General features: G+C 40.8%; 3 protein-coding genes across 5 annotated transcripts; 2 read left to right on the top strand and 1 right to left on the bottom strand.

Moving 5' to 3' along the window:
- Window positions 1-72: 72 nt before the first annotated feature.
- LOC103995323 (neutral/alkaline invertase 1, mitochondrial) lies at window positions 73-12336 on the top strand. 3 transcript variants are annotated; one of them, XR_010498692.1, is made up of 10 exons: window positions 73-907; window positions 7643-7808; window positions 7913-8124; window positions 9456-9949; window positions 10232-10280; window positions 10424-10738; window positions 10816-10905; window positions 11144-11331; window positions 11433-11569; window positions 11674-12336. XR_010498692.1 is itself a non-coding variant. In XM_009415887.3 (7 exons), the coding sequence occupies exons 1-7, from the start codon at window positions 203-205 to the stop codon at window positions 10825-10827; spliced, it is 1953 nt and encodes a 650-aa protein (XP_009414162.2). In that variant the 5' UTR covers window positions 73-202; the 3' UTR covers window positions 10828-11068. The 3 variants fall into 3 exon arrangements, 1 of the variants encoding a protein (XP_009414162.2); XR_010498693.1 differs by lacking the exon at window positions 11144-11331; XM_009415887.3 differs by lacking the exons at window positions 11144-11331; window positions 11433-11569; window positions 11674-12336 and having other exon boundaries at window positions 10816-11068.
- A 6136-nt stretch (window positions 12337-18472) lies between these two features.
- Window positions 18473-20044, top strand: LOC135646134 (probable transcription factor At5g28040). The gene has a single exon (XM_065165332.1). The coding sequence runs from the start codon at window positions 18586-18588 to the stop codon at window positions 19882-19884; it is 1299 nt and encodes a 432-aa protein (XP_065021404.1). The 5' UTR covers window positions 18473-18585; the 3' UTR covers window positions 19885-20044.
- A 4705-nt stretch (window positions 20045-24749) lies between these two features.
- Window positions 24750-25852, bottom strand: LOC103995326 (hydrophobic protein LTI6B). The gene is made up of 2 exons (XM_009415889.3): window positions 25489-25852; window positions 24750-25352 (listed from the first exon to the last, which is right to left on the bottom strand). Exons 1-2 carry the CDS (start codon window positions 25567-25569, stop codon window positions 25269-25271), a joined length of 165 nt encoding a protein of 54 aa, XP_009414164.1. The 5' UTR covers window positions 25570-25852; the 3' UTR covers window positions 24750-25268.
- Window positions 25853-27662: the final 1810 nt, after the last annotated feature.

The following is a 27662-nucleotide window of genomic DNA, read 5'->3' as shown; positions in this document are numbered from 1 at the left end:
GAATGGCGTCGACAGACATGCTAATTAGCACGGTTCGTCTCCCTTTCTCTTGTGGCCCGGCATAAACCACCTCTCTCACTCTCTCCGTTGTTTCGGCCGCACGTCTCTTCTCCACTTTCCCCTCCATTTTACATTTATACCCCTCCGCGGTCTTCACCAATTTTGTTCTCGGCCTCGATTCCGACCCCTCTCCGTCCTCCCCATGGCCATGGGGCTCTCCACCGCCAAACCCTACCGCCGACGCCTCTTCCTCCTCCTACTCCGGTGCACGAGAACCGCCGAACCCTCGCCAAAATGTCCCCATCACCGCCCCTTGTCCTGTTCCTCCCCCGCCGCCGCTGCCGAACCCACCCACCTCCGCCGCATATTCCGCCCCGGCGATCCCAACAGGTTCGCGCCCGGAATTCTCGACGCTTTTTGGGGCGTGCGGCGGTTCTCCACCTCTGTCGATCCGATCTCTGGCGGCGATAAGAACCTCGAGAGGATTTTCATCCAGAACATGTCCGTGAAGCCCATCGTGGTCGATGGAGTTGATGCCGTGCCGATTGAGGATGAGAGGAAAGAAGAGGTTGATACGGTAGTGGCGGACGTGGAGGAGGGAAAAGAGGAGCTTTGCGGTGGTAAGGTTGAGGATTTGGACCAATTGGAGGGTGGCTTGGAAGTACGGCAGGAGAAAGAGCAGTCGGAGGTGGAGAAGGAGGCCTGGAGGCTTTTGGACAGGGCAGTCGTGAGCTATTGCGGGAGACCAATTGGCACCGTGGCTGCCAATGATGTGACGGCGGCGAACCAAGCTGTGAACTACGATCAGGTGTTTATCAGGGACTTCGTACCATCTGCCCTAGCTTTCCTGCTTAAGGGGGAAAGCGAGATCGTCCGCAATTTCCTCCTCCATACTTTGCAGCTTCAGGTAGAACTCATCACTCTTTGTACTCTGAAGGTTATTTTGAGTTTATAATGCGAATATATTCTGTATAGTCGGTTCCTTCACTATCATAGCCCAACTTCACAGTTCAGTTCATGATAATTTCCTAAGACTGCTATTTATGAGCTTAAGTGTTGATTTGGAAATTGGATTCTTATTCATGAATTGGTTGTGGGTCCACACCAGAGAAATTCGAACAGTATCATTATCTAGGTCATGCATCTTCCTCCTAAATGGGTTTTTGTGGCCTACTTTACGTTGTAAACATTGCATTAATGATTGTGCTTCCACAATAATAAAAACAATAAGCCATTATGTTGTAAGAATTTTGGGGTTGGATTCATTGAGTATCTGTGTAGGGAAAAATCTTTAGTCGAGTAAAATTTTCTTATGTTTTCTTATTTCTTTCCTTGCACCATTAATTCCAATTAACTCATCTTTTTACTAGTACAACTATATGTTTCGTATCAACATGTCGATCTCATCTTAAACAATTTTCTATCGCCATATGTTCTATTGGGGTTATCCTTGATTCTTTATAAACAGAATATTTTTTTTTTTTGTCTTTTCTTGCAACTCACACTTGCACCTTAATATTCTCGGTTACACTAACTTTCTTATATGTTTTCTTTTTTTCGTCCAACAATTCAATCCATAGAATATGACTAGTCTTACAAGTGTTTCATAAAATGTTCATTTTAAATTTAAGGGGCACATGACAATCATACAAAACTTATAATGCTTTTCTTTGTCTTTAACAATTCCACTATTTACTCTATGGACAATGTCTTCATCATTGAATAATAAATCCAAGATACATGAAACTCTTACCGATATGAACTTCATGATGATCCATCTCTATCACACCCTTAGTTTTTCTCATAGAGTTATGAACTACGTAGTCTAAAACTTTTAGTTTTCAATCTTTATCTCCATAAGTTAAGAAGTAATTAATACTAAACTATCATCAATATCATCGACAAATAACATACACCATGGACTCCTATTCTAAATGTGACCAGTAAGTTTGTCCATCATCAATTTCAGAAGGTAAGAAATTAATGTTTGTGTAACCTTGTTGTTATAGGATAAACCCTAGACATACTTTCTATTGTTCTATGCTAGTGGCTACTTTTTATGCATTTATTATACCAATTTATGTATTGATCATTCATTACTTTTCTAAAACCCACTACACCGATCAATAGTCCGAGCATAAAAACAAATTGATTCTTGAAAATACTCATCTTGCATCTTATTATTTGTTAAATCACTTATTACTTGAAGTTCCACACGTTTCAATATCTCCCTCGGACTTCTAGATCAAAAGCTTTTCTTCCAACCATCAGATATCTTTTTTAATTCTCAAAATTTTGATGAAATAATCAGTCAATCAAATTGCCCCTTGAAATCGCAATAGCAGATACACATAAAACTTTAATAAAAGTACCATTAACTCCTACACATTAATCTATATGTTTTTTAAAACTTCCTTTATCTCATTTAATCTAATTTTATAAGCAAGGTTTGTCGTACCACGGCATACCGCCTGGTACAGGCAGTGTGTACCAGTTTGATAGGAGACTGGTGTAGATGGTACATATTGATCTGTGGGTATGTCCCACCATACCATGTTGACACGGACTTAGCTGGTTTTGCCTAAGTCGTGCGGCACCCTTGCGTGTCCGTCCGCAAAGGTCAGCCTCCCCGAAGCCTCCCATTGTCCCTTAGGACCATCAAAAGAGAGAACGGGTTAGAGAGAACGCCTCAAACGGGATCCACAAGCAAACATGTCCGAAAAACACTTCATAGACAATGCAAATTACAAACAGACTTTACAAGCTCTGAACAGTGGCACAACAAAGGGTAAAATGGTCCATTACAGACCGAAAAGCTCTCGCACGTGTCCACATGACACAACCTTTATTTACAAGCCTAAAGAGGCCACCACCCAACTAAAATGGGACTTATAAGCCTTCGGCCGCCCCTTTACATTCTGTACAGGGCATGAACATGCCAAAAGACACGGACACACATAAGCATTACATCCAACATCTTGTTGAGAAGTTTGTCCGTGACATTCTCCCCCACTTATCCCTTCGACGTCCTCGTCGAAGCCTTTGTGAACACTGCAACTCTTCGCCTTTGCTTGAGTCTTCAATCTTCTGCTCCAGCTGCAATGCGCCTCCTGGCTCCCAGCTGCTCTCCGCTGCTGTTTTTTTTGAGTAGTCGAACTTTGATCCGCCATGCTGCTTCAACTCACCAATGACTCTGACTCTGGTGTGGGGTTGGCTGAGTTGTGTTGATCCTCGTTGATTCCTGCGGATCCACCAAATGAAGGAAAAGACCATCCTTACTGCGCCAGTCTCTCAAAATTTCCACATGCTGCCTAAACTGGGTGGATGCTTGTTGGAGCTTTAACGAGCATCGCCTCGCAAACTTCTGAAGTTTTGGGTCCTTCCTACACAAAATCTGCTCATTGACTCTTCTTTCCGTTAGTTGTCACATCCAAGTAGGTTCGCATCACTTCCGCTTTCGATTGGCATTTCGTTGGGAAATGAGGCGGACAATCTACTCTCAGTAGCACTGATCACCGTTGGTGAGGATTTGACAACTATTGTCTTCCATTATCTTCGAAGGGTCTTTGAACTTGTGCAGAGCTCCTCTGCTGGATAGATAAGAGAACTGGGGTACTCGGTTTCGCCCATTCTCTTAAGAGTTGAGAAGGCAAAGGTTACTTGACTTCGCCCGCCTCCTCGAGGTTGTACTTCATGCATCGAGCTGGTTACTAGCCTTCGCCTGCTCTTTGCTCACACTTCTGAAGCACTTGAAGTGTTTGCACTCCTTGCATTGAGTTAGTTACTGTGATTCACCTTCTCAATGCCATCGAACTTCTGGAATGCGGGAAGTTTTCACCCCAACTTGGAGTAATTCTCTGATAGATGAGGTCGCCTCTAGGATTGTACCGTCTTCTCCATCAACCCTGCCGCCTACTCCACTGAGTAGCAAAGGTACAGCACCGCGTACTGCCTGCTTCGTTCCTTGGTCGTGCACTCTTGCATGACCCGAAGTCCTTCACTTACGGCTATCTTGATGAGAAACTTGTTGACACCGGTCTTACGAAGTTTCTTGGCCTCTGCCCTTCAGCCTTGTCTCGGTACTTGGAGATTGCCTCTGCATACTCCACCTCCTCGGCCCCTTTCACGACCAAACGCTCTCCCTCCGTGAGAGCAAGGGATCAATGACTTTGACGGAAGTCCCGCCTCTGCGGTACCATGGCGCTGCCATGCCCATGGCCCTACTATCCGTCGCCTCGCATCTGAATCCCTTTTCTTCACGATCAGTAGAGATGTCTCCGTGGCACTCCTCTGAGTCCACCTCCATTCTAACTGATTGCTTGACTTTGGGTAGCTAAGTCCCTCTGGACTCATCGTCGCTTCCTCGCCCCTTTCGACCCCCTGCTCCAACACCTCCGTGTTCTCCAAGCAGTCTGTTTGGTCGATGGAAAGACAGACTGCAACTCCCATGCATGGCCTCTGCCATCGCATTGTAGGGTTTGCACCGATTCTGTTCTCCATAGCTTCCTTGGTAGCAACGTTCGCTTACTCGGCCTTGTCCTCTGACTTGCCGGGCTCCCTTAAGCGAATATGAGCTCTGGAGCAGTCCAACTCTCCAGCTGCTTCGATCATACCTCTGCATGATCAAGTCCCTCCCATGGGACTCCCTGGTACTTGCATACGAACAAAACCCTTGGTGGAACCCAGCCCCCATATGCTGATGACCAAGGTTTTCATCCGATGCAAAATTCGGTGCACGCCCGGAAGACCCGCCTCTGCGGTACCATGGCCTTCACTCCTTGAATCCATAGCCCTTCTTGCCGTCGTGTTGTTCACCAAAGCGGAGCTCCCAGTAGCTCCCGATCATACCTCCATATGATCACATCCCTCACGGGACTATGTCGTGTGTGTCGCATTGCCACGAACTGTTCCACCACGATCCGCTGCACCATGTCGCCTCCTGGTGACATCTCCATTGCATTCTGATCCTTGTGGAATAAACTCGAATTGTGAACCCTCCATGTGTGGCCTCTGCCAATACATCGCAGGGTCTCCTCCACCTTCGATTTTGTTCGCTCCTTTGGCAATCGACCTTCATCCACCCACTCTTGGGTCACACCTAGATGAAGCACCGCTCTAGGACAGTCCGTCGCCTAGTAGCTCCCGAAGTCCACCGACTTCACTGTAATTTGTGCACCATTGTCTAGATCCTGGGCCTCTGCCCCTACCAGCACAATCTCCGCTGCGCACCGCTTCCTTCATAGCAACTCGAATGGCAACACTGTGGCATATTCTTCAAGAGTACCCGCCTCTGCGTCCTCTTGCCCCGTGCTAAGGCCTTCTGAACTCAACTTCGCCTCCGCAAATTGAGTCGCCTTAGTTCCTCCATCAAATGCTCCTCCGAGATAAGGTGCATGTGCCCCGAAGCTCCCTTCGTCTTTGGCACCATGCAAGATGAGTCTGCTCCGTCAGAATGAAGGACCCATGGAACAACATGATCTTACTCTTGCCTCTGCAAGAGTTCATGTCCTTGACCTCTGTCTAAGGAAAGCATTGTGCCTCTGCTCCATGTACCAACTTCTATGCTGGCTCCCTTCAAGCGGCTTGAGTACTTCGCCAAGTTACCCCCAAGTTGCTCCGCCCCTCGTTTTTGCATTGAGTTGATGGTGGCCCTCACGCCCACCATTCCACGGGTCAGCCCTCCCTTGAGTCCGATCTCCACATCGACTCCAAGTGTGCCTTCATTTAAGTTGCTTTGGGTCGCTCCCCCACTTGATCTCGCAATGCATCCACCAATGCATTCTCTCGAGCGAGATCATGCGACAACTCCTCGCTGCTTGCTCGGTCCATTGAGCTTCGTGGAGTTGTTGTTTGTGAGGTCCTCCTCCTCAACATGTGAAGTCCGTCTCACATGATTCTCCCTCTGGAGAGCTGAGACTTATCCCTCCTGGATAACTGTCCCATTGGAGCAACATCTCTCTTCGTTTCGGAGATCACCATCCCCTTGGACTACTCCGATCTGCTGAACAAACTGTGCATTGTTCTGCCTCTTGCAAACGCACTTGCTAGATTGCGTCTCCACGTCAATACAGCCACCGCTGCACCCCTCAAGGCCTAGCAACATGCTGAACTCGTTGCACACTTCAGCCTCCTCCGGACGTATCCTTCGCATGCCGAAGAGAAAGTTTCAATGCTCCATGGCGCCGAGTCACGACCGCCTTGGGATGGCCACGAACAGTCCGTCGTCCGCATACAAGCCCATGCATGAGTACCGAATTCTTCGAGTTAGCAATTCCCCTCACCTCTGTGAGCTTTGCACAACTCTTTCGGTCGCTGAGCAACTCATTCCACTTTGCATGGTCTCGACCTTTGCCAAGCGCCTCGCTTGCCTTGAGCACCATCAAGTAAAGTTGTCAACGTTGAGCCGTAGCTCAAACTCAGCCATCCCAACCTTTGTGTGCTCCAAATTCTTCCAAGCTTGCCTGTTCTCGTGGTGCCTCTTGCGCGAAGGGTTGGCCATTCCTCTGAATGCCAATCTCAGATGCCCGCTGCTCTGAGCGACTCTTTTCCCTACATCTCCATGCCCGTTTTCCCTAAAACGGTCGCGCGTGTGCTGACTGCCCTCAAGGCAGCCCCGCTAGGTCCCCCCACGTTTGCATGTCAAGTGTTTCTATGAGTGCTTGTCCCGCTCTGATACCATATGACACGGACTTAGCTGGTTTTGCCTAAGTCGTGCGGCACCCTTGCGTGTCCGTCCGCAAAGGTCAGCCTCCCCGAAGCCTCCCATTGTCCCTTAGGACCATCAAAAGAGAGAACGGGTTAGAGAGAACGCCTCAAACGGAATCCACAAGCAAACATGTCCGAAAAACACTTCATAGACAATGCAAATTACAAACAGACTTTACAAGCTCTGAACAGTGGCACAACAAAGGGTAAAATGGTCCATTACAGACCGAAAAGCTCTCGCACGTGTCCACATGACACAACCTTTATTTACAAGCCTAAAGAGGCCACCACCCAACTAAAATGGGACTTATAAGCCTTCGGCCGCCCCTTTACATTCTGTACAGGGCATGAACATGCCAAAAGACACGGACACACATAAGCATTACATCCAACATCTTGTTGAGAAGTTTGTCCGTGACAATGTGTCGATATGTACCATTATCGACAATCAATTTGTATACTGATACAGACTAGTAAGGCGAACCATGTTTTTAAGTATACCTATGTGTTTTGAACTTTGTACTATTTCGTGGCTCCTAACTCTTCTCAATGTTTGACCGAAAGATAAAATGCCTTGAAACTAAAACCTGATGTACCACGTCTATAAACAAAAGTAGAATAAGAATATTGAAGATGTATTGCTAGCATGACCATGTGATGAAAGCTTAAACCTTGTTGAAGTGCCTATCATGCAAATGAAGCCATTTGAATACCATGTGAAGGAAGAGGCTGGCATTAATGATTCTTGTCCAAAATAATGTATGCCGATACTCAATAAACTAGTAGAGGCAGTTACAAGTAGCCATTTTAACATATATCGCACTGTAATCTGGACTTGTTAGATTGGTGTTAAATTAAACTGCACTTTAGGTTATACATTCTTATAATCTGAATTAGATGCTTCTGACTTCAATTTATATATATTTTTGGCAAGTAGAGCTGGGAGAAAACAGTTGACTGCTACAGCCCTGGACAAGGGCTGATGCCGGCTAGCTTTAAAGTGAGAACTGTACCTTTGGATGGAAGTAATGAAGCATTTGAAGAGGTTTTGGATCCTGATTTTGGAGAGTCAGCAATTGGACGTGTAGCACCAGTTGATTCTGGTAAGCTGGTGATGAAGCTTTTCTTTGTCTTTCACAATATTATGTAAATTGAATCACTTGAGAAGATGTATTCTACAAGGCAATTCTTAACTCAACATTTGCAGGACTATGGTGGATTATACTGCTAAGAGCATATGGAAAGATAACTGGGGATTATGCATTACAAGAGAGAGTGGATGTACAAACAGGCATCAGGTTGATTTTAAATTTATGTTTGTCAGATGGCTTTGACATGTTCCCATCTCTATTGGTCACAGATGGTTCATGCATGATAGATCGAAGGATGGGTATCCATGGTCACCCTCTTGAGATCCAAGTAAGTTGATGTTTGTTTATTCTCTGTATAGAAAGTATATATTTTTCATAATATAATTAGTCTTTGGACATTCATCTATCGACTCAATGAAATCTTTTGTTGTGTAAGGTCTTTTCTTAATATTTAAAAGACAAGTTCTGATGAATTTTAGCTATTAGATTGCATTGCACAGCTGTGTAGGATTAGCATGATTATGGCAAATCTCTGAGTGGCACTTTGTGAGTTTTTTTCATACATTCTTCCTAATTAATCATCAACCATATGTCATCTACCTTATTTGTTAATTATATGGATAATCTGATACCAGGAATGTACTGAATTACATGGATCACCATTTTTTTGTTTGCCCATCTCCTTTTTGTTTCCCCCAAGGGTTTGTCCAAGCCACATTAGTTCTATAAGAAATATGAGAACTTGAGTTGTTTTATTTGTTAGACACTGTTGGCACATGCTGACCCTAGGCATTCGGTGAGATGTCCACGTTTAATGTGTTCACTCAGCCTTACATTTGACCTGTTGTTTGTTGACACGTTTTACCTAAAGGCAACAATGCAGAGATGGAGTGAAAAAATTAGATAAGGTAAGTTTGATGGGAATCTATAAGTGTGCACCCATTGGGATGATGTTCAGATTGTTCCCCTCGACTTTGCCTTTCGCTATTGACTTTGCAACATGTTGCCTTTTCTCTGTTCCAAAAACTAAGACATATGTGTTCAAAACTTGAGTTGGTACATTTTAGGTACTGAAGTTGGTCTCATTCCATGACATTGGCTTGGCCTTTCCAGTTCATCATTCCATGATGGGCTAATTGAACTTTTGAGATGTACACTAGTGTTCTTCAGTTATGAAGTTTGATGTTATATGTGTTAGTCAAATTCTATTGGTAGTACATGCCATTTATCTGTTATCGTTCTTATGCATGACAGGTCAACATAATATTGATTTTGAAAGGAACGTAACTATTTTATTTTTCCCATTGAGTTCTATTTTCTGATTTTTATTTATTTTTAATTTTTGTCATTCATGACTCACCATGTATACATACAATATGTGTCCAGTCATATCTTTTGTATCTTCAATTTTTTTTTTCTTGTCGATGTTCAGTGTTTATGATGTCATGCTTTACTATCTGTCTTTTTATAAACCGCTCTTCTGCATTTTGTTTATGTTCATACCATTTCATTGATCAGAGTTTTTGCTGTTAGGATGGTCTCACATATTAACTATTACATGACTTGACCTACATCCTAATGCATCTGAACTTGAAGTTTGATTATTTATTATTAAATATTAGGTATATTGTCATTTGGTTGATAGATTTTGTGCCCCAGGCATTGTTCTATTCAGCTTTGCGGTGCTCTCGTGAAATGATCACTTTTAATGATGGATCTAAAAATCTGGTACGTGCTATTAATAACAGGCTCAGTGCTCTGTCTTTCCACATTAGGGAGTATTATTGGGTTGATATGAAGAAGATAAATGAGATTTATCGCTACAAGACCGAAGAGTACTCCCATGATGCTATTAACAAGTTCAATATTTATCCTGAACAAATTCCATCTTGGCTAGTTGAATGGATGCCTGATAAAGGTGGCTATTTTATTGGCAATCTCCAGCCAGCTCACATGGATTTCAGGTTCTTCTCCCTTGGTAATTTTTGGGCTATTGTTTCTTCACTAGCCACACCAAGACAGGCAGATGGCATTCTCAATTTAATTGAAGATAAATGGGATGATATTGTGGGACGTATGCCACTCAAAATATGCTACCCTTCTTTAGAATACGAGGAATGGCGTATAATCACTGGCAGTGATCCAAAGAACACGTGAGTGTCTGAGCTTCCTCCGCCTTTTAAAGTTTGTATAATGCCCTCAACTGTTGCTATTTTATTATGGTTGACACGTAAGAGACCTACAATTGTTCTGAAACCATTAGTAAGCCATCTACCTGGTTTTGTTTTCTATTTCAACTGACTTGATATAGAGTTCTATCATTGGACATTATATGATTATCTTTTTGGTTATGTAGGATCCTTGTTTTGCTCACTGCAAACCTTGGAGTAAGCTATTTTATCTAAGATGGAACATCTTTTTTTTTTCTTTCACAGGCCGTGGTCATATCACAATGGTGGATCTTGGCCTACACTTCTGTGGCAGGTAATTTTCGTTTCAGTTTGCACGCTAGGAATATGAGAACAAGGCTTCTTTTTGTAGATATATTGCTACCGGATCTTTTTCTGTTCAATAACCTGCTTCTCCGGATGTGTATCTTAGTAGGACTTCTTTCTTTTAAATTTCAGTTCACATTGGCTTGCATTAAGATGGGTAGGCCAGAGTTAGCACAAAGAGCTGTTGCAGTGGCTGAGAAGAGATTGCCAAATGACAAGTGGCCAGAATATTACGACACACGTAGTGGAAGATTTATTGGGAAGCAATCACGGCTGTATCAGACGTGGACCATAGCTGGATTCCTTACTGCCAAAATGCTTCTGGAAAATCCAGCTGCAGCAGCTGTATTGACATGCGATGAAGATCTTGAGCTTCTTCAAGGCTGTGCTTGTAGTCTAAGCAAGAATGCCCGAATCAAGTGCTCCCGCCTTGCAGCCAAATCACAGGTTGTTGTTTAGTTGTGCTCTGACAGTTCATTCCAATAAACCTTTTTGTGGATAACTTCATACTGGACACTGGACAGGACATGAAATAGAGGGTGGATTCATTTCATGCTGGGATAATACTGATAGACCTCAGAGTGTAATACTTGAATCATATTTTCGAATACAAGGTACTGGCCCATGGTCCTAACATTTATGTTCGATAAATTTGTACATATCAACATACTTATCTGTCACAAGCTTGTTTTGCTATCAAGATGTAGTTCACAACTGTAGTTTGAACAGAAATTTTAAATCTTTGGGCAACCAAGTGAGCTATAGTTATTTTCTTTATTTCTTTTGTATGCTTGTTCTTGCAAGAAACTTTTGGGAGTTCACGATTGAATTCTTTTAGATTGCTTGTTCAAGGTGCAGTTAGGCGGCTGCAGAAATCGAATTATCAACTCACAAGAGAACATCTCATTGAAGCAATATCATGAATATTGCAGTTTGTTCTACCTTTTCCTTGGTTTCTTTGGTGTTCCGATGAGATCTGGTTGCAGTATCATGGATAGTTTCTTGATGAAGTTGTTTTCTGGAATCTGGAGTACCATCAAGTGTGTGGTTGAGTTATTGAGCTGATGATGTATCTCCTGTTTCAATAATGTTGATTTCAGCACCCTGACGGGTGCACTCAATTTTGCATTAATGGTTTCAGAGATCTCACCAAACCCCTCACGAAGAGTCTGTACGCTTTCACCTTCAAGGCCGCAATGGAGTAAAGCCCGACTTCAGTGCATGCATGTGCATGTCGACAGACTCGTACAAGCTCATACACCACCACCATGCTTTTCTGTAAGTGTCAGAGCTTGCCATTTCTCTCATTGATTCCATTGCTTGTAGATGCCTTTGCCACTCTTATGTTTACTGCTCAACCGTTCATCCTTCGTCACTAACAGTTGGCCACTGAGTTGGAGCATTCATTCGGCTATAACTTCCTTCGCATGTGATCTGCTGATTCCATGTCAGACATATCTGAATTCCCAAATCTGCACTCGACGCAGATTGAGGCAAAAAAGAAAAAGAAAAAGGTAAATTGGTACATCACTGAGGCCTCTCTCTCCGGTATAAGTAGGTATGGAGAGTGGAGCAAAGGTCCGTTGAACATGGAGAAGTCGAGCATGGTGGTGGTGCTGTTCCTTGCATTGTTTCTGTCTTCCTTTGCCGGAGGCCTTGAAGCAAGAGAACTCAAGAACGAGCCCATGTCGTACCAGCCTCAGAACTTCCCTGGAGCATTTGGAGGCTTCCCGGGCTTTAGTTTCGGCCAGCCACTCCGTGGATCCATCCCCACCATTCCGGGCTTCGGAAACTTGCCAGGGATTCCCGGCGGCGGCATTGGCGGCCATCAGGTTGCTACGCCATGATCGAGTGGGCAGTGCCATCAAGCTCGTGCTGTGATCATAAATCGTATGTGTGAAGAGCAGCTATATATATGTAGGTTGCTGCGGTTGTGGTTTCTTGCTTTGTGATCAGGAAAGAGTTGTGAGAGAGTTCTAAGTTAGCTCTTGGTTTGCTGTGTGTTGTTTGCCTGCATGCTAATGTTGTGATTGCTTTCGTCTTTCTGGACTAGTGAAAACTCTGTTTGTTTTCTTTCTCTATAGTAATTCTAAATATTAAATACTAGATCACCTCATAGTAATCCTCAGTTTAGACTATCCTTTATTTATGAATATAAATTGATAAATAGTATACCGTCAACTAATAATAATTCGACATATAATCACCACGTAGTGTCCAGGGTGGAAGGAGAAGACAAATGTCATCCTCTATCCGTCTGCCTATGTGGGCAAGGGTTTAAGATACACGATTATGGGTTTATCTCTCATTATCGTCCAAGTGGATTAGAGGTCAAGGGGAGATTGTTGGGGGCAATTAGGGGTTATCTCCCCATTGAATATTTCATAAAATATTCTACCCATTTACACCAAGGCATAAAAAGCTCATCTTCAACACAATGAACAAGGGACTTATCTTTTTGACTACTCGCGTCCGCACTCCTATACATCTGGTTACTAACTTGGGTGTCGGAGGCATCGGGTCGAGAAACCTCTCCCGAGCTCGGTTTTCATCTAGGTGGCACCTTGAGAGCTTGGTGTTTCTACCTCGAAAGCACCTCGGACAATCCTGCATATATAGGTTCAGATCACGTCGGGCTGATCAAGACATCAACAACTTATTCCCTCATCATTTTGAGTTAGAAGAAGGGCTCGATGTTGTAGAAGCACCAACTCGGTGATCCTCTCAATGAACACTCGAGCAAAGAGACTTTGCCTCTAATTCATAGTACTTTCACTTAAGGGGCAGCGATCACCCTTTTCGCACATGAACATATCCACCTTGGTGTAAACGTTGATGTAGTATTGACGTCTATTTAACGACCCGAGTCTCTCACCCTCAAGAATGACCTCGAACTAATTGCTCATCCCCGCTGAGGTGTTCTTGGGAATGTGTCCCTAGGACCATCGGTAGCAATGGTTCTTGAACTTAAGCAAGCGAAGGAGAAAACGTTTACAGACTTCGTCACTCGGTTCACCAATGAAATCTGAGGTATGGTAGATGCCCATCTATCACTCATAATGCAAACATTTATGATGAAGGTCAAGCCCTTTTATTTCTTTTGGATGTTGGTGGAAAGACCACCGGTAATTGTACTAAAGGTACTTCAAAGGGTCAATAAATATATTACTACCGAGTTAATGATTTTTGGTAAGCGTGAGTCATACAAGAGATTGAAGCAAAATGACTATAATCCACCTCGACCCGAGGTCATCGTGGTGAAGGGGAAACGAACTACTCGAGTTACCTTACCCAAGGTTTATGCTGACCCCCTTGAATATGTTTAGTTCTGAAGTTTTTCTACAAATAAAAGAGAAGAGACTCTTAAAAGACCCTCACCTAACGAAGACTTCATTGATAAAAAGAGATGGGTCCAAGTATTACTTGTTCCATCAGGATTACAACTATGATGCAAAGGATTATCATAACTTAAAAAAGTAGATTGACAATCTCATACATTGGGGACACCTTGTGCGATTCATCCGAAAGCATCGGGAACCCTCAACCCAATTTTAGGGGTCGATGGAGAAGTAGATCGACATTATCATTGGTGGACCTGCCTCGAGTGGAGACAGCTCTCTGAGTCATAAAACTTATGCCCGAGCTATCATTGAAAAGTGCCCAAGAACAAAGAGCGACCTAGAGATAACATTCACGGTGAAAGAGACAGTGTACCTCGACCCGAATCACACTAATGCTTTAATAGTTTCTATAAGGATTATCAATACTCAGGTGAAGAGGGACATGATTAACATAGGTAGCTCTATTGGTATTCTCTACTCGATGCTTTCCTAAAACTCGGGCTCTCGACTGATGACCTTACCCCTATGACTTCTTCATTGACGGGGTTCACTAGCGACTTTGTCTCGCCTCCTGTGATAGTGAACTTACACATCATATTCGAAAATGAACCTTGTTTCAAAACAATACTGACCAGATTCATGATGGTAGATACTCCCTCGATATATAATGTAAGTATAGGACAACTCATACTAAATAGGTTAAGAGTGGTGGTATCAATCTACTATATGATAATGAACTTTCCGACGAGAACTAGCATTGGAGAGCTAATAAGTAACTAAGGGAGTTGTGCTAAAGTTACTTGATGATAATCTGATAATGAACTTTCTGACGAGAACTAGCATTGAAGACCCAATCTGAGGCGCTACCTATGGACCCTCCAAACTTTACAAGTTTATCCCACATCCTGAGCCAGTGGAGCCATTGATTGCAACACCCCTAGACAAGACTCAACCCGATCAAGTTGTCGGGGTGTCAGTTCTCGAAGAGAGATAGGTGTAACTCATCAACTTCCTTCAAGAGAATGCCAAGGTGTTTGTGTGGTCGTCGAGAGATATATCGAGAATCGACCCTAATGTAGCTTAGCATTTTGAAGATTTCTCCCGAGACATAACCAATAAATAAAGGCCTCACAAGTTTGCTCCTAACTACTAGTAGATAATTAGTGATGAGATAAATAAGTTATTAGGAGTAGAATTTATTATTGAGGTGCAGTACCCTCATTGGCTCGCCAACGTTATACTTATTAAGAAGTCTAATAAAAATTGAAGGATGTGTGTTGACTATATTGATCTCAACAAGGCATGTTCAAAGGATAGCTATTCTTTTTCTCAGATTGATCAGTTAATTGATGCTACCTTAGGTCATGAGCTTCTCATAATTATAAATGCATTATCAAGGTATAACAAATCAGAATGACACCAAAGGATCGGGAACACACATTCTTTATCATCGGTTGAGTTACATATTGCTACCGAGTTATACCATTCGGGTTGAAAAATGTTAGGATAACGTACCAAATATGGTGAACAAGATATTCAAGCACAAAATTAGGAGAAATATTAAAATGTATATAGATGACATGATAGTAAAGAGTAGGACAATTTTTTTTTGGTAAGTTGAAGAGTAGGACAATTGACATGCATTTGGTAGACTTCGTCGAGACATTTTAAGCTTTAAAGAAGTTCAACATATACCTTAATCCAACCAAGTATACCTTCGGAGTCAACTTGAAAAAGTTTCTTGGATTTATTATTCACCATAGGAGAATATATACAAACCTTGAAAATGTATGAGCTATATTAAAGATGTGCCCACCTCGACCGGTAAGAGAAGTCCAACAATTAACAAGGTGAATAACAACGCTCAATCGATTCTTATCCTAATCGGGTGATAAGTATTTATCCTTTTTTCAAGTATTAAAGAACCCAAAGGGTTTCTTATGGATAGAAGAGTGTCATGAGACTTTCAAAAGGCTAAAGTATCACCTCGCCCGATTGTCGTAACTTACCTCCTCTATCTTAGGTAAAACTCCAAGCCTCTACCTCATTGCCCCCGACCTAGCTCTCAGCTTAGTGATGGTACGAGATGAGTTGGGAGTTCAAAAGTCTATTTACTATATCATTCACATTTTAAGTGGGCCCAACGAATGATACCCTTATACCGAGAGGCTCGCATTTACACTAGTATTGGCGGCAAGGAAGCTTCGACCCTATTTTCAACCATATGCTGTGTAAGTGATCCTCTCTCAGTTCGTTATCTCAAGTCAACTACTAAGGTAGTTAATAGAGCTGGGTGTGTTGGACATATGATATATTCTGAGGATTGCCATAAAAGTATAGATATTTATAGACTTTATATTAGAACTAACTTATCCTTTGCCCGAGGTCGACAACCACACCCCACCAGCATGGTCGCTATTCGTGGATGGTTCCACTACCTTGGATGGGGGTGATATCGAATTTATCTTGAAATGCCTAAACAAACAAATGTACAAGTAAGCTCTCCTATTTAGGGTCAAAATATCCAACAATGAAATCGAGTATGAGACACTTCTCTCAAGGCTCTAGCTTGCTCAGGAGCTTCAAGTCTAGGACTTGATAGTGTTTAGTAAATCATAATTAATCATAAACTAGGTAAAAGAGAATTATAAAGCTCGAGATGCAACTATGACAAAGTGCATCATTGAGGGCAATGATTAACCCATAACTTCTTTCAACTAAATGCATTACAAGTCCCTCGTGAAGAGAATGCCCAGGTTGACACGCTTGCTAGATTAGCATCGACCAGGGCCCCGTAGGAGTGCTAGTCATTATCGAGACGTTTCTAACCTAAATTATTAATAAGTATAATATGACTATAATTAGGGAAGAGCCAAACTAGATGAACAAGATCTTGCGCTAAAACAATGATGGAATGTTCCCTACTACATCATCTTGAAAAGTCAAGCATCATCGAGCATAGTATTACATAATTAATAATTTCTTATATCATAGGTCTTTTAACTAATTATTCCTCATATGCCTGACACCCCAAGAGGCTAAGAGGGTGCTTATCACGTGCATGAGGGTATCTACGGGGAACATATTAGTAGATGAATCCTTGCCTTCAAAGTATTTCGACAAGGGTTTTACTGACTGATATTGCACAAGGATATAATAGCCTATACCCAAAGATGTCTTAGGTGCTAGAGGCTTGCATGGATACATCATCAACCGATAGTTCCTTTGAGTCTGATCAATTATGGATGATCATTCACCTAATGGGGTATAGACATCCTCAGACCCTTTTTGCTAGCCTTGAGCCAATAGAGGTTTCTCATTGTTAGAATTGACTATTTTATAAAATGGGTGAAGGCTGAGCTATTAACATCGATCACTGAGAAGCAAGTTGAGGGATTCATCTAAAAGAATACCATCACCCGCTTGGGATTTTTTAGAGCCATCATCACCGACAAAGGAACTCGATTCAACAATGCAAAGTTTGAGTTCTATCAATCCTACGAAGTTCAATTAAAATTCAGCTAGATAACCCATTCTCAAACCAATGGTTTCTTTAAGGTTACTGATTGAGTCATTCTTGAAGGATTAAAGAAGTGAGTCATTAGAACAAAAGATACATAGGTAGACAGGCTACTAAGTATCTTGTGGGCCTCTTGGATAATACCTAAGATGTCCTTCAGCATTTAAGTTGTCTAGGAGAATCATCGTTTAGTTTAGCATTCAACACTGAAGCTATCCTACCACCCAAGATAATCTTTCCAATACCTTAGGTTGAGAATTTTGATGACAAAATATCTAAAGAAGAACTTTGAGTTGGATTTAACATAATCAACGAGGCTAGAGCAGAAGCACACCTAAGGGCACTGAGAACAAAAAATTATCAAACTATATAATCAAAGTGTTCACCCTTGAAGAGTTGGACTAGGGGACCTTGTGCTTCAGAAAGTTAAAGTTAGTAACTCAATTAGATATTAAGTTAAACTAGCACCGAACTAAGACATCGAGGTTGTTTGAAATGAAACCTATCGTCTCGAGATAACAAAAAGAGTATTGTCAACACAATAAAAAATTATTTATTTATTTTTATTATTCGCATTCATATTCATATACCTCGAGTTACTAACTTGAATATCAAAAAGATCATATCGAAAAATCTCAATATTTATATAGGTGACACCTCGGGAGCCTAGTGTTTTCATCTTGAATGTATCTCGGATAACTCTACATATTTGGGTTTGGATCACGGACTAACCAGGATATCAATAACTTTTTCCCTCATTATAAATATAACATATTATTTTTCTGTATAATTATGCATCATTTATTTTGTGGCCCTTTATATATAAATTAAATTACAAAATATTACGGTTTCTGTCCTCAAACTAATCAAAATATTTTCATTAAGAACCTTAACTTTGTGTTTTGGCGATCGCACCTGCCGGTTCGCAGAAGCCTCCGAATGGATCAGCTACGGCCATATCCCTTAACTCGGCGGCCGTCACATGATATCAGATCGGTGGTTCCACCCATCTCGACCGTCGTATGATGGAATCTAGCGCCATTTGACTTGAGCAACGAACGGTTGTGATCGAGCGTGCAGATGACGACTTCAGCCCACAGGAAACAGTGGTCTGTGTCTGTATCCCGAACGGGTGCTTCGCAAGCCGTTATCCTGTTCGTATCTGAGATCGCTGCTTGAAGCAGACTTGTTCAACCGTTGCGTCCTTTTCGAATCCATCGTTCTACCGAATCCCATCTTGGCCGTACGAACGGAATCGTGCGGTGGATGTTGACGATCGAGTGCTAATACACCAAATCTGCCGTGTAAGAGAGGGTCGTAGCTTTCCGCTCGCAGAATACCATTTCCAAGCCCAAACCCCGTTCTCGCCGCCGATCGATCCATTCGCCGAAGAGAGAGAGAGAGAGAGGAAAGAAGAACAAGGAGAGGAAGGGATGCCGACCGCAGAAGAAGCAGAGCAGGAGCGCGCTGTCTTCGATGACGAGGACGACGTTTCCTCCGACAGCGACGACAGCGACGACGACGAAGGCGAGGCGACGGCACCGCCACCGTCTCTGCAACCCCAGGCGGCACCAACGGCAGTGTTTTCGGAGGCGGTCAGCGATCTGAACCCCTCCGCCCCTTCCCATGACGCTGCAAACCCTAACCCTAATCCCAACCCCAGCCCTACCTTTTCCGATGCTTCCGCCTGCGCTCCACCCCAGAACGGTGCGATCCCGGTCCAGGTGCTTCCCGTCGCGCCCGCTTCCGCTCCCTCCTTCGACGCCGCCCTCTTCACCCCCTCTTCCACCTCAATCCACGTCCCTGCCCCTGTGTCCTCGGCCTCCGAGGAGAGGAGGTCCCTCTCCGTCGTCGCCTTCGACGACTCCCGTCGGCTGTTCCAGCGGCTATGGACCGACGAGGAGGAGATCAAGATCCTGCAGGAGTTCTTTGAGTTCACCTCGAGACGCGGCACCACTTTCGCCTCTCACCAGTACGACACCGGTCCCTTCTACGAGGAGATCAAGAAGCAGTTCCAGTTCGAGTTCACGAAGAACCAGCTAATCGAGAAGCTCCGTCGCCTTAAGAAGAAGTATCGGAACTGCGTCGGCAGGATGCGGTCCGTGGGGAAAGATTTCGCCTTTAAGAGCGCACACGAGCGGGCCATCTACGATATCGCTCGCAAGATCTGGAGTGCCAGCACAAAGCGGGACTATGAGAGTGATGATGAGGACCTTAATACTCCAAGCAACACCATTTCCAACGAGATCATTACGGTTCCGATCAACGATGGTTCTTTAAGTTGTGACAGAAAGATGTCAAGATCGAGAAGGCGCTTGAGAAGAAGAATGGCTGAAGAGGCTGCTGCAACAGATGCTGCTGCGGCGGCGGCAGTTGGGGGAGTAGTTGTAGATAATTCCTCCACGGTGTTGCACACGCCTCTAGCTTTGGAATCTGGGATACCAGACATCATCAAGGAGACAGTGAAGAACTGCCTCTCACCACTATTCAAGGAGCTCATCAATTCTGCAGCTGGCGGGATGCTTGGTCCAGGACTCAATAGTGGGGCATCGCCATTGAGCCTTCTGCCCCTGAGCCTTGGGGGTGGTTCCTCGGCAGCACCAGGGATTGCTGTGGATGACAAGTGGAGAAAGCAGCAGATTCTGGAACTGGAGGTTTACTTGAAGCGGATAGAGCTTGTAAGGGAACACATCAATTCGACCTTGGAGGAGCTCAAGTCTGCAAGGAGCTGATTAGAGGTTCTGCTAGAAAAGATGTAATTCTAATCGTTGGATCCTTGTGCTTTGATTTGTGATTCTTGTTTATTTGGATAGTACTAGATATAGCAAACTGCTAAGGTAACACTGCTTTTCTTCCTTGTATTAATCTCTATCTAGTCTTAGTTCCTTTCAATCTTTTTAATCCTCCACCCTCTGTGCTTGATGAGGCAAGAGAGTAGGAGGAAAGGCAAGCCAGCAATTTTTTACTTGTATTTATCTTATCTGCATGCTGCTTATGATTTTGACTTACTGATTTGTGCAAATGCTTTCAATTTCTATATTTGGTTATATTAGCATCCTAGATTTTGATACTGCTTCATTTCCCTTTCTGATTGGACAGGACTGCTTGTTCCTTTTGGAAATCGATACATATGTCATGATATTTAGGAATAGCTATTACGGCTTTACACAGATGTGCTTATAATTGGCAACATATATATTTCATTTACATTTTTGAAATTTTGTTAGCTCTTTCATGGCACCATTTTTGTTAATGCATGTTCTCCTTTGTCTTCTAAAGAGCAAACTCTTGTCTCGACATTGTCTGTGATGGTATTATGAATACTGTGAAAGAAGTATACTCATATGAATGTTGTTGGATTTTCTCGAGTTATCAAGCTACAAATTTGTTTTACATGGATTTGTTATGTGAGGATGAAAAACAACTCTTTTTGAAGGTGAAGGTGCATAAGAGTTGGAAATCAGCATTATATCGAGTGTTTAGGTTATGGGAAGACTATATTTTGGGAGTACTGATGTAGGATTGCAACAAAATGCAGGATTAGTCATGTACCAAAAACATTGAGAAATAATTCCAGAAAGACCAGATCTATTCCAGTCCTTGACTTCTCCTGCTTGTTGGAAGGGATTTGAGTTTTAAAATTTTGCAAATCAATTTGATAGATTTCCTTCTGTATGCAGAAAATTATTTTGGCAGGTGGCCTGTGGTGGCATATCAAATATAGGAAGCAATAATATGAAAGAGAATTGCTGTATATTTAGCCTGTAAGGTAAACCCAGTCCAGATCATCTTTGTTTACAGTGTCAAATTCAAGTTTCAACTTTCTTCTTTTACATCTTATCATGCAGATGAAATCAGTCAATTTTCCATTATGAATGTGATTTTTTTACATCCCTTTACTGTATGGATTTGTATTTGCATAAGAATTATTGAAGAAATAGATTAGCAGAAATGGAATGGAAAATCACATTTGTTACTGGTATGATGTTTTTTATTTGCAGCTTCACCCCAAAAATGTGTTCCTCTAATTTTTGACCTACCACTTTCTAGTTTAATAAACAGTCTCATTTTCTGTTTTACCATCATCCTCATTGTGGTATTATCCCTCTTCAGACTATCGACTAATCTATTTCTATTGGTTCAAGACCAACATTTTTCAGATGTTGCTGCTCATTTCTCTGCTTCATTTCAACTCATGCCTGTGTAACTTTCTCAACTACTATTGCTAAAAGATTTAGCTTAATTTTCCAAATTTAGTCAGATAAGGATGACTAGTATTCTCTGTGACTAAATTGTGATTCTTAATCATGGACAAGGAGAACTGCTGGCGGTCACAGCTGACTGAAGGACAACTATGATGGGCCATAAGAAAGGGTTTTGGAGGTACCATTCATTCTTTAAATTGTTCCTAGCTTTCCTTATGAGTGCATGCATGTTATATACATTTACAGTCCAATCTTTCTGTGGACTACTTTCAATTTCTTAATTACTTTCACTATTCATTCTTTAAATGTCCTACATAGGCAGCTTCAAAAAGATTCGTTCTTTCTTCTTGTTATAGTTCGCAGCTTGACATCTTTGTTACCTACAGCAGTCAATTGGAAGCTTGTCTTCTCATGTGCATTCTGTGGTCTTAATTCATCTTTATTCTGGGATAGGAAATCTAGACACCTCAATTGTTTTTGGATGAACATAATTTTTGTGACTTAATCCATCAACAATATTCTCAAATGCCACATCCTTCCAAAGTATGCAAGGCAATGAGAGCGCCAGCCAAGTGGATGGGGAATCTAATTCCTTGTGCTCTCTATATAAATCTTACTGCAACATGATGGACAAACTTGGGAGATTGCATTATATGACATTAGCCACTGCAACAGCAGAACCGATGTAATGAGGTCTCCTGGCTAGACCAGTTGTGGCTGCTAAGGCGATAACAGGCAGTGGCAAGAGGGAGGGGTTTATTTTCACATGGAAAGTGAATAAAGACTTAGATTCACTGATATGAGTATGATAGATGCATTACTATTAGTTGGTATGAAGTCATTATTGGATTGATGGGTGTTCAAATCGAATCGAAAAATTGAACCAAACCTGAATCGAACCATTTTTAAATCGATTGCTTTATCAATAATCCGATTTTGAAGTCTATAAATGATCTAGTTTGGGGGGTGGGGGGTTGGGTACTCTTCTATGGTTCGGTTAACCTGTTCGGACTGAACTGATTTTAATTAAAAAAATATCAACTCAACCCAAAGGCCCTAAAAACCCTAAAATCCCTTCCCAAACTCTATAAGATCACCGCTCTTCCTTCATCTCTACGACTCTTCCTCATCGTCCCCTTCTTGGCCTAGCTCTCTCGTCTCAGGTATGAACCCTGTATGTTTGTCATCCTTCTACGTAAACAATCCCTTTATTGATTTGTATAAATTCCTCTGTTGATTTGTCTGTATCATTGCATATCCTCATCATCAAGAAAAAAAAGACTTCAAGTGAAGTCGTTATTCCTTTGGGGGCATCTTTCAATAAAAAATAAAAAACCACTTGCACATAGGTGCAATTGTTTAGAATGAAATTTATGATATAAACGTTTTAAGAATGTAGGTCCAATTGGATCAAAATTTTGATTTGGTTTGATTAAACTCAATTGATTCACTGAACCGAACTAGTTTATTTGATATATATATATATATATATATATATATATATATATATATATATATATTAAATTACTTAAAATTAAAAATCAGTTAATCGGTTTTTAACCGGATCGGTTAGGCAGGTCTGAAATGGTTCCGGTTCGGAGTACATTGCTTTAACCGAACCAAATCGTTTTTTGATCGAACCGAACTAGTTCATTTGAAATATATATATATATATATATATATATTAAATTACTTAAAATTGAAAATCAGTTAATTGGTTTTGAATTGGTTTGGTTAGGTAGGTCCGAAATGGTTCTGGTTCAGATTATCTTGCTTTAATCAAACCAAATTGTTTTTTCAGTTTGGTTTGATTTGACCCTTAATGGTTTGGTTCAAACCTCTCTAAACATTCTAGGTCTTTTGGACGAAGATTTCATATGTTGAAGTAGGAAACAATAACAACAACAACAACCAAACCGTAAATCCAACTATCTGGGGTTGGCTACATGGACTTTTTACGCTGTCATTAAAATTTGTAAAAATCACATGTTTAGTTAAGTTTAGAGTACTTTAATTTTTATTTATAGTTTTTGCTGAAGTCTTTTTAGATCTTTCTCTATCTCTTCTCGTATCACTAACATTAATCATTTCACCTCTTCTGGCTATCGCATCCAAGGTACTCTAAACACATGAGCATACCATCTTAAATGATTTTTTCATCTTATTCTCTATCGAAGCGATATCTAGTTATTCACGACAAGAATATTTTTTTTCTTGTCTTTTCTAGTAGCTCTATACATCCATCTGAATATTCTCGTATCGACAACACAATTTTTTGCACATGTTATTTCTTAACTGTCCAACACTCGGATCCATTAAGTATTGTTAGTTTCACAACTATCTAATAAAAATTTTCTTTTAATTTCAAAAGTATCTGATAATCACACAAGACTTTTGACCCTTGTCATTTTAATTATCTTGCTTTTACTCTATAAATAATATCTTCATGGATCTTTTCATTTGATTGAATAATTGATCATGTTGAGGTAGAAAATTGAATTATACCCTTAGATGAGCCCTCTATTCTTCAATGCACTACTGCAGCAACTTGTTTTCTTCATTGAGAGGAACATAAGCATTTGGTGGAACCCTAACTTTCTTTGGATGTCCTGTGTACCACAGCCATCTCTTGTTGAAGAATAAACTAATGCCAATCATTGGAAGAAAAATAATGATTGATTCCTTACATGAGGAAGCAATTGTTGTTCATCTTTGTAAGATAATATGTAACTTATGTTGGACTCCTGACAGAGTACATATGTTTGCAAACCCCCAAGTTATTGGACCCAATCACATTTGAAGAACAATAAATTAGTGGCAATCACGAGAAGAAAAATAATGATCGATTGCCTTAAGAAATTAGCAATCAGTAGACCAGATAAAGAGCAGTTCATCTTCTTCAATGATACACTATTAATGTTGCTTCAAGTCAAGTTCAAGCATTGCATGTGCCCATGCAAGCAAATCTATTGTAGCTACCTCATCTGGTGGATCTTGCCTCCCACTGTTCATATCTTTTCCCCTATATATAAACCAAGCAGGATCATATGATGGAAAGTGATTCTGAGAAAAGAACACATATGGGTTCTTGGTTTCGCAGCATCACATCTCCTCTCAGAAAATCTTGCACCATCTTCAACTTCTCACCTAGAGAGAAGAAGACCCCCACAGGTTCATGTGTGCACTTGCATGCTTACTTAGCTTTATGCTTAGTGTTGTGCAGCCATCAGATATATGATAGGCAACTTTGTTGCTTTCAGGGCATGATCGCAGCAGCATCGTGAAGCTTCATGGGGAAGTGATGGCATGCACGTACGAGGACGTTCGAGTTATGTGGTCCATCCTCGACAAGTCGAGGCCATCTAATGATATGGCATCATTCCCAGCTCACAAGTGAGGATGCACTTGTGCCACTTCTAATGCACCTTCGTATGTATGTCCTCACCTCACTGTTGTGGATCTGTCTGTGCTTAGAGCAAAGATGAAACAAAATATAAGTCTGCATCTTAGGAAGGAGAGCAGAAGGTCCACAGGTTGTAATAACAATTCCCCGTGGATGCTCTCGAGGACCATGGTGAGATTTTATAGCCAAAAACCGTGGTCTACTATTTTGAAGCTTCAGAGAGAGAGAGAGTAGCTCAACAACAAATTGTGGGAGAGAAGAGCCTTACAGACCGAGAATGCTTTCTTCTTTCTCTTTCCGAAACTTTGTGCTTTCTTTACTATAAACGAACAATTGCAGCACCATCATACAGCAGAGAAGAGGAGAGTACAGAAACACTCACTCTGCTCCACCATCTCCACCGCTGCTACTTCAATTAACATCAGTTTAAACCTCACTTCTACCACCAGTAAAAGGAACATCTTCATCTAGTACATATTTCTTCCTTCTTTTCCCCGTCAGAAATGAATTATTTGGTGATGGCATAGACGGCATAGATGATCCCGGGGATGTAGCCGAGGATGGTCAGCAAAAGGCAGAGCCAAAACTCCACCTGCTCCACACCAAAGATGGCAACACAGAAGAAAGTAGAAATAAGTTCCTTCTCATTAATCTTTCATACGACGGCAATTGAAAGAGCAAAGACAAACTTAGGAGATGGGAAGAAAGAGAGAGGAGTTTGGTGTTACCTTGCAGCCAAACTTGAGGAAGACACCAAGAGGAGGAAGAATTATGGCAACCAGTAAATCCAAGCAAGTAGCTGTCCCCATTTTGGTTCAGATCTCAAGTTACATAGAAGCAGATCTTCTCCTTTCATGTTCTTCTGCAGAAGAGAGACGAGGAAGAAAAGCTTAAGACCTTTGACACACGTATTCTTGATGGCAAAGGTGGGTAAGAACGAGTTACTTATAGATGCAATGACACGTGCTTGAGGTGTGCGATGGGCAATAATGAAAGGATTTAGTGATATCATTTTCTATATATTTTTGTTTTTTTCTTTGCTTGAATGTTTTTTATTTTTTTATCTTCTCATCATCACCTCCTAATAATTATGATAAAAACCAAATACAAATTAATGTGTCTGTCTAGTTCACATATACCCATCCTGTCAACATTTAAAAGAAAATTCAGCTGCTAATTACTAGTTTAAATTAAAAAAAACTTTAAAAGTTATAAAACTATAAAATATTTTTATTAAAATGTATAAATATTTATGTAATAATCAACTATGAGTAATTTATAAGGATAAATATTTTTCCTCATTTATGTTATTATCCACAAACACAAGAGTGTTTCCACCATTGCATTCTTTTTCTTTGTCTATCAAAAAGACTGGAGTAAGAAAACAATAAAGGCTACCATATTCCATTATAATGTCCTAATCATATGCTAAGTGATATGCTTGTCATCCGCCACCCACCTTACATTCCCCCATCCAAGTTAGTATGCCCAAAAATTATGCTACTTCTTCCATCACTCAACTAAGAAAGATGCTATTCTATCCGCTCATCCCATCAGTACACATTCCATTCCCCTATCATCCTCAACACAACTCACTATCAGAGTAAAAGAGAACTACAATATTCAACACATCTCACTACCAGAGTAAAAGAGAATTATAACATATTTGATTAAGAAAAATAATTAATTATACTTTAAAATTTTTGATAGTGCATAGTCACTATCGTATAATTATATTTGTACAAGTTTTAGACGAGAAATAATCCCAAAATATGATAGATCCTTATGTAATAAAAATATGATAAAATTTTGTCGCTTAAGTTGAATGACATAGTGCTGATAGGGATGTTGACTCTATGCTAATAACAAAACTCATTTCGATCAAGATAATAATTGGAAATATTAATATCTAGATAAGTCATTGTCCAAAAATATGAACTTTGATGAGATTTAATGTATAATCTCATGGTTTAATAATAGTCGAACGACTAGGGAAACTATTTTTAACATTAACCATGACCTAATCTAAAGCTACATGATGATGTTGTTTGATTCTTGAAATATTAATATGTTAATAGAAGAATAAATTCTACCCCCTAATCTTTTCATATTATAAAATACTAATATAATTATATTTTTGCAAATCTAAAATCAAATACTATGGTCATGAGAAGATTGTTGTCTAGTTTAAAACATCCAACTAATAACTACCTACATCCACTATTCCATCTTTGCTATGGTTATGTCAATTTTTGATTGTTCGAATCATGCTAATTCGAAAATAATCAAGATCCTATTTTCACATTTGTCTAAAGGTAATTTTAATCAACACTGTTCTTGTTCAACTTCATCGAACCATGCAAAATCATGTCATGAGAACTCTCAACAGTATCCTTTAATGCTTAAGTCAGTGAGGATACTTATATTTTTAAGAGAGAGATATCTCTCTCAAAACACAACTACGGAGTAATTTTATAGTAAGTTCTTAATAGTATCATTTCAACATCAAACACTAGTTGAATTAGCACCTGATCTACTTGATATTAAGATAATATCGATTGGATAAGATGTCGATTGAATGATACTAAGATATTGGTTATATGGTGATGAGGTGATAGTCATAGGATAATAATTAATATTCATATGTTATAATTAATTAAGAAAAATAATTATATTCCTTAATCGAAACGTAAACTTGGGATCACTAAAGCATGTTAGAAAAATAATACTTTATGGATAACGAAATGCACTCTCGTAAACTTAAAACAAGGAGTATTTTTTAGTAAATTACTAAACAAAAATAAAAAAATATTAATTCATGTCATCGTGTTAACTCGTTCGATTGAGTTAATAATGATGATGATAACAACAACTACAACAATAATAATAATAATAGCATAAC

The sequence above is a fragment of the Musa acuminata genome, chromosome BXJ3-8 (genome assembly GCF_036884655.1).
Source record: "Musa acuminata AAA Group cultivar baxijiao chromosome BXJ3-8, Cavendish_Baxijiao_AAA, whole genome shotgun sequence".
Lineage (NCBI taxonomy): Eukaryota > Viridiplantae > Streptophyta > Magnoliopsida > Zingiberales > Musaceae > Musa > Musa acuminata.
The sequence above is the reverse complement of the archived record's forward strand: the minus strand, read 5'-3'. Positions and strand labels throughout refer to the sequence as shown.